The 7,846-nt window shown below is 52.2% G+C and overlaps 1 protein-coding gene across 1 annotated transcript; it reads right to left on the bottom strand.

The window, feature by feature from the left end:
* Nucleotides 1-373: 373 nt before the first annotated feature.
* On the bottom strand, nucleotides 374-969 carry LOC124683082 (defensin-like protein 1). Its single transcript, XM_047217657.1, has 2 exons — nucleotides 909-969; nucleotides 374-552 (listed from the first exon to the last, which is right to left on the bottom strand). The coding sequence occupies exons 1-2, from the start codon at nucleotides 967-969 to the stop codon at nucleotides 374-376; spliced, it is 240 nt and encodes a 79-aa protein (XP_047073613.1).
* Between the last annotated feature and the right edge of the window lie 6,877 nt (nucleotides 970-7,846).

Raw genomic sequence — 7,846 nt, 5'->3', positions numbered from 1 at the left:
TGAGAGCAGCCCGTACATTCCAAACCGAAAGAAAACCAACGATAAAATTCGCACAAATTCACGTAAAATCTAATAGTTGTTAAATTAACTGACAACTAAGTTAATTTCAGCTAGCTGAGAACTAGCAAATTTCTTTTTTACTGCTTTTTTTAAAATATATGGTATTGACTGCTCAGAACCTGCGACAAGTGACGATGGACAAAAGATAGATGGTAACGTGCCTGTCTTTATTCTCATCTTAGCCCGTGCATCGACCGAGATGCAGCAGCAGCTAGCCAGTGACAATCACAAACATACATAGATACACATAGATACGTATGCACGCACAGGCCAGAGAGGTAGCTAGCAGCTTAGGGCATACATCGATGCATGGCTAGCAGTTCTTGATGCACGTGCACTCGTGTAAGGCCCCGTCGCAGTTGCCTCCACTCCAGCCCTCGCCATGGCACACCTGCGCGCACTTGCTGTTGGTATAGCAAGGGTTCTTGAACCTCTTGCTCTTCTGCCGACACGTCTTCCTCTTCGCCTCCACCCCCGGCACCGTCACTTCCTCTGCATCCATTTCAATTTAATTCCCAAGTCAACAAAGCATGCGCATTCGTAAATTGTAAGTGATAATACCTCCTATCAATAATAATCCCTCTGTTCCAAAATAGGTGCCACATATTTATTTAAACATATGAATATTATGTAGATGTATTTTAGTTGGTTCTCATCTAGACAAAGTTGGGTTTTAAAAGTGAGATAGTAGTTGCCGTGGCTTTAATTTGAATCTATAAGTTGATCTAAACTAAAACCACGACAAGCTAGTATTATATATGATCGGATGAAGTGCTGCAACTTCAATTCATTCATGCGTACGTACGATGGCCGAGATTGATCTAAGAAAGGAGAAGAGTAGTACGTACGTGCGATGATCAGGAGCAGCATGACCAGGACCACCGACGTCGCAACCTTCTTCGTCCACATGGCTAGCTACTGCGCTACTTGCTCGAGCTCGATCGATCGATTGGAGCTGGTGAGTGAGGTGTGTAAGCTGATCGTCGAGGGCAGCTTTATATGCCGAGCTCGGAGGCGGTCCATCGGTGGAGGGCTCGAGCCTGCACGCATGCGCAGCTTGGTCCGGACCATACACGTGAGACGTGACTGCTGCAACGCATGCGGCGCCACGTATAACCAGACGATCGATGAGACGACACTCTCTTTTGGCTGCCTCGGTGCATGCGTGCCAGATTGCCAGGTTAGGAGAGCTCGGTCTTTGGTTAACAGTCGGTAGTTGGCGCGTACTAGGTAGGTCCGAGGTATAGACCGGAAAGCTGTCTTGGCTTCGCGTGGCTCGTCCTCGATCGGCGGCGTCCTTGCATGGATGACACCGGCGACCCTGCCTTACCCATCGATGGACACCTTGCCAACCGTAGAAGCTAAGAGCATCTCCACCGGCAGACATTAAATAAAGTAGGGCGTTGGCAACGGGACGTCGGCACAACATCCTCTATTTGAGGACGCTGCTTTCATACCGGCGCCTCTAAACCAGCGGCCCCGATATATTTAGAAAATCAAATTTAAATGTTGAAAACGATATTCATACGAATTTCGAACGAAATTTGTACAAATTTAACGCAAATTCAAACTAAAAAACTAAAGAAGATATCTAGCGACGCGGGGAATCGAAGGCGCTGAAGTCCAGTTCGTCGCCGCTGGACGACCCGAAGGACCGGCTGTCGACGTCGTCGGCCTCCTCCTCGTCGGCCTTCTCCTCCTTTGGCGCTGGCAGCTCCGATGGTCCGGCGAGACCAACGTAGTTGGCGCCGTGGTCCCTGGCGGACCACACCGCCTGCCGCGGGTCGATCGCGATATGCCGGTAGTCTTCGTCAACGGAGCGGCCGACAATGTACTGCAGGTCGGGGAACTTAGCCTCGTCGCCGTCGCCACGTGTTGCGGTCAGAAACCCACCGGCGGGCAGCGACGGGCAACACCGTAGAGCCGGGAATCTCCCAGGACTGCGGCTGGCCCTGGTCCCTCCGAGCGACGGCCCGCAAAGCCTTCTGCACGCACGTCCGATGCCGTCGCAAGGGCGTGCCACCTGACCTATACCTGGTCGGAAGGTGTTGGATGATGCCTCGCTTAGTTTCCTGCATGGCATACACGTAAACGTTAAATACGAGCCTCGATCGGCTCTCAAGTTATCCCGTGAATCGGCTCAAAGAGCCGATCCACCCATGATACGTACGAGGTGTACGATCGGATGGTGGTCCCGCTTGATCAAGATAAAGCTGAAGCGACCTACTACGCTCCGGGGTTTTCACCGCATAATCGGAACATCCTACTCGTGATTGGGCCTCGCGCTCGCGTACGGTGATCGTAAGCCGATCCTAGACAGGGCCTAAAAACCAACACGAGGTTGATCCTCGGAACGTCCTGTCTAGGGCTAGCAAACTACACCCTACACGCCGCTGGATCCTCCAACCCTTTGTAAGGCCTAACTATTGCAGATATTAAACTAATCCTTGAAGAACAAGGAGCAACCGTAACGGATCGGATCTACTAAACAATGATCAAGCGGGGTGCCGCCCTTACACCCGTGACAGGCGTAAGGACGGCTAGATGCCTAAGGGTTGCACGACGATAGCATATGATACGAAGAACAATGCTAACCCTAAGACACCTATGATAACTACGTTGCTCGCCATCAAAAAGGCTTCAGCACGAGCAACGCATGGGAGACGAATAAACGTGTGCTGCCTAGATCGCAAGATGCGATCTAGGCAGCATGGTGCTTACCCGGAAGAAACCCTCGAGACGGGGGAGTTGGCGATGCGCCGAGATTGATTTGTGTTGAACGTTGGTTGTTGTTTATTTCATAAACCCTAGATACATATTTATAGTCCGGGGGATTTTCTAATTCAGGCGTGCACGGGTAAAACTCTAACTTCTAAATTAAGACACGATCTACTATAATACAGATACACGGGCAATTTAGCCCAACTTCTTCGTGTCGTGCCGCTTCGTAGATCCTCCACGCGTATATCCTTCAAGCCCATCTCACTTACGGCCCATCTCCCGATTTGGCCAAAATCCGGTGATAACACATGCCCCCTGGTTTTGGTAATGATAATTTCAAAACCACTGCTTTTTCCTCCGAGGGGTCATGTCGTGGCAGAGCAGTAACCGTCGCAGTATTTTTCATCATGACGACTTGCCTTCCCAACTTCTCTCGCACGATTTGACAGCTTTTTGGCACCACCTTCTCGAAAACTCGTTCGAACATTAAACTCCATCTTCTTTATTTAACCGCATCGAACAGCTTCTCCTCCTCATCCTCTCCGCATTAGCACTCCAAAAGCCCTCCTCGCGCCACCATGTCTTCCTCTTCCTCCGCCTCATCGGGACTTTCCATCGAGTCCTCTTCCTCCCACGAGCCGACGCCGTAACGGGACCCACAGGAGGTCCACGCGGCCAACATCCGCCGCGCCATAGAAGCCGGGGAGGAGCCCGGCCATGACTTCTCCGTCTGGTCCGAGGACGACAAGTCCTCGACGGACGGGGAGAGCGACCTCCGCTTCCTCGCCGACGGGGAATCGGAGGAGGAGAGCGATGACGATCGCTTCTCCTGGGACGACTTCACTTCCTCCGAGGAGGTGAAGGAGGAGGAGGAGGAGGAGGAGGACGACGACAGCCTCCTCCGACGAGCCGCCGGCCAAGCGCCACCGCCCCGGCCGGGGAATCTCGGTGACTTCGACGGCGACGACGACGACGACGACGAGGAGGTTGAGGACAACGAAGGTCCTGCCGGCGGCCACTACAGCGAGCCGACGACGAGCCCGCCGAGAGTAGCGCCGACAGCCGGCGACGATGGTGACGACGAGGGCAGCGACGACCCGTAGATAGGACTCTTAGCACAGGACCAGTAGTAGTAGACGGGGCAATGTATCCCCTTAGTACTTTCTTTTGAGAGCAATCAGCTCTTCTATGCAAGAAATCTCGTTTATCAATGAAGAAATTCCCCAATTTGATTTTGCCGATTTCCTTTATGCCAATTTAGCCGATTTCCCCTCATACTGATTCTGCCGATCATCACCTAGCCAATGCTCAATGAGCCGATGGCAACGCATCGGTCCCTCATAATCCGCTCTTCATCCTTTCCGACCCAGGAGTGACCGTGAACTTGGTCAATGTCTAATAAGCCGATGCTAACGCATCAGTCCTTCATCTCTCCAACTGATGCTCTTGAGTTCTGGTGGACAATGTGGAAGACCAACGCCTTTAAGGGAGCCCCAGAACCACTGCTGAAACGACTTGACGCTGAAGCCAACACCTCTGGATATTCAGATATTCAATGATATTCTTAACACCTGCCCAATCCCTTCGAAGAAGATTATGATGGAGGGCCAGCCGATGAAATCTCAATCGGCTTCTTAGGAACAGAATATCTACGCAGTCAGTTGCCCCCGAGCCTCAATCAAGGCGAGAACAGCAGTGAGCCAATCAAATATGCCACCATCAGCCTTCAAGTCATAATGCAGAGCCAGCCGATTTCAACAAAATCGGCTCCCCAGAGCAGAGAACCTTCAAGGTGAGCTGCCCCCCGAGCTTTTTCAGTCCACTTCTTGCGCCTTGCTGGTCAGATCGGCTCCTTTCCTTGGGCGGATTTGATGCAACCCATCCTTAACCTGATCTGCACGTCCATGCTGCTCTTGGCATTGGTCAGGGTCATGATCCCTCAAACTTGCCCCAGCTGACACTGCGGACTCGAATACTTGCAAAAAGAATTTGGAGGTTCTTGAAGAGAGGGTCTGAGCCACCAAACCACTCCATTGAGGAGTTCTTCCATTAGAGTCTCTCTTCGTGACCCACTTCCTGCTCCATTGAACCTCTGCTTATAACAGTTGTACCTCTTGAGTCGATGGTCATGCATCGGCTTTCTATCCTTAAGTCGATGTCTGCGCATCGGCTGTGCTTAAAAAAATTTCAAATTTTTTACGGCCGATTTATGTATCGCCCCCCATACTTCAATGCCCATCATCAAAGAAAATCTTGGGCTGCCGGGCATTTGAAAGACACTTCTACTCCGTATCCTCGTGTTCTATCCACCTAGGTGCCCCCGAGCCGATTCTTTCAAGTAATTGAGGGTATCGGCTCTTCAGGTATTCTCTGTTGGATCAAATGCTGAACCTAGGCAGAATGTATGGTGAGGATAATTTTGGCCGATTGCTGGAATCGGCCTCCCTATTGATCGAAGCGCTCAATGAAGGTTTTGTAATGTTCCTCCATAGATCCTTGGGGCCGATCACCTGGATCGGCATCGCCACGTTCGTCCATCGATGTTTGCTTTGTTACACGGTCAGGCCGGTGGATAAAACCAGCCTAACCCCGTTCTTTGTCACGTCGATGCGCTCGCAGTCGTCCAAATTGATGCCTGAGAGTGGCTCTTGGCCTGATGTCTCCCAAACGTTCATGCCAGCCGTCGAAATCTCGGCTGAATCATCTGCGTGGACGACTTCTACTTCATCTCCATCCCACTGTATTAGGCATTGGTGCATTGTAGATGGGATGCAACAGTTGGCGTGGATCCAATCTCTCCCTAGTAAGACAGCATAGGAGCTCTTGCTGTCGACAATAAAGAACGTCGTAGGGACAGTTTTCCTTCCTACGGTCAGATCCACGTTCAGAACACCTTGTGCGTCAGAGGCTTGGCCATTGAAATCGCTCAGTGTCACGTTGGTCTTGATCAGATCCGAGCTGGAGCGTCCCAACCGACGTAGCATGGAGTATGGCATAATGTTAACTGCCGCTCCGGTGTCCACCAACATCTTGTTGACAGGATGCCCATTGATGTAACCTCGCAAGTACAGGGCCTTCAGATGCCTGTAGCTTCTCTCTCGTGGCTTCTCAAAGATGACCGGCCGTGGGCCGCAGTCAAGTTGTGCCACAGGTGCTTCGTCTAATCCTGGAGCGCTAAACTCCGTTGGAAGAATGAAGACCATGTTCGTGCCAGCCGATGTCTCATCATCGGCTTTCTTTTGTCTGGGACGCCACTCTTTCCTTTGTGGCCGACCTTCTTCGTCCAGAGTTCGCTGAATTTTAGCGGCCAGATCAGGCCGCGCCTTCCTCAACGTGTGCAGGTATAATCTTTCAGGTTCCTCCAACCCACGTAGACGCTGAACCCTTCGCTTCTGGGAACGGCTAAGCCCATCAGGGCACCACCTTGGCCGATGATACTTGTCTTCTTCTTCATCATCGTCCTCTAGTTCCTCGAGATCTTCCACCCGAGCGGACTCAGCATGCTTGTTCCGAGGCGGGAGAGGCCCTAGACGCTTGAACACGGACACGTTAGCTGCATCCCTCTTCTTTTGTTTACATTCTGCGCAGTTGCCGATTGTAGGAAATCGGCTCATTCATGAATCCCAGCAGAGTCTGAAGAAGGGGCAGTCCCAGTGCCTATCCACGTCGTCTTGCTCCCTCGACTTTTCCTTGGCGTGGCGTTCATATCGCTCCTCGTCGCGATCATGCCGACGACGTCTCCTGTCGTCCCTAGCCAGACGATTCTTTTCATCATCGTCGTTGTATCGCCGGCGTTGGTCGTTTTGACCCACATACTTGTTGAGGAGGTGATCGCAGAGAGGTCGCCGATATCTTACGTTCCTCACTTCTCCCTCTCGTGATGTAGCGCTTGCCATCGTGGCGGAGCCGATCGCGTGGAGCGGCTTCCTCTCGTGTCCTTGCTATGGGAGCAGCTGCCCTCATCTCCGTCCTTACCAGAGTGGTGCCCAGGTCCTACCATGTTGATATTGCACGAGAAATCTGGCTGGCACCCTCCATGGTAAGTATACTCCACCATGTTAACGGCGGGGAAGGGATGTGTGTCGACCTTCATGGCGTATCGGCTGAAAATTAGCCGCCCTTGTTCTATCGCCATTTGGACCTGTTGACGCCACACCCTGCAGTCGTTGGTGGCGTGAGTGAACGTGTTATGCCATTTGCAGTATGGCTTTCCGTTCAGCTCCTGCGCCGTGGGGATCTTGTGGCCTTCGGGTACCTTTAGCTGTTTCTCCTTGAGTAAGAGGTCGAAAATCTGCTCAGCTTTGGTCACGTCGAAGTCAAACCCTTTTGGAGGACCTTGCGGCTTAACCCATTTACAGGACACGGGGCTTGCCCCCGAGTCCATTCAGCCACTGCTACCTCTTGATCTCCCGCAAGCACCTTCATCTTCATCCGCCTCAACCAGGACCACCGCGCGCTTGAATTTATCCCGGTAAACATCCGGGTGGCGCTGTTCATATGCCGACGCCTTCGCACCATGTGCGCCAGTGAAGGGTAGTCTGCTTGGGAGGCCACGTCCTTGATTGATGATGAGAGACCCACCACCGCCAACTCGACTGCTTCTTTTTCACTTACATGAACCGAATAGCATCGGTTCCTAACGGTCCTGAAGCGCTGAATGTATTCTGACACTGTTTCCCCGCGCTTCTGTCGTACTTGTGCTAGATCGGCAATGCCAGCCTCGGAAGCCTCTGAGTGATACTGTATGTGGAACTGCTCTTCCAACTGCTTCCAAGTCCGGATCGAGTTTGGTGGCAGCGATGTGTACCACCCGAAAGCCGATCCCGTGAGGGACCGTGCGAAGAACCTCACACGCAGCTCGTCCGATGCTGAGATCGTGCCCAGCCTGTGCCAAATATCGGCTCACATGCTCGATGGAGCTGGAACCATCTCGATCCGCTAAACTTTGTGAAGTCGTGGAGCCGATATTTGGGTGGTAGCGGGATCAATTCGTACTCGTTGGGGTATGGCTTGGTATAGCCGATTGTCCTCCTTTTCGGCATCATGCCGAACTGGTCTTTCGTAA

Source organism: Lolium rigidum, chromosome 1, assembly GCF_022539505.1.
Source record: "Lolium rigidum isolate FL_2022 chromosome 1, APGP_CSIRO_Lrig_0.1, whole genome shotgun sequence".
Classification (NCBI taxonomy): domain Eukaryota; kingdom Viridiplantae; phylum Streptophyta; class Magnoliopsida; order Poales; family Poaceae; genus Lolium; species Lolium rigidum.
This window is presented reverse-complemented; position numbering and strand designations above follow the sequence as displayed.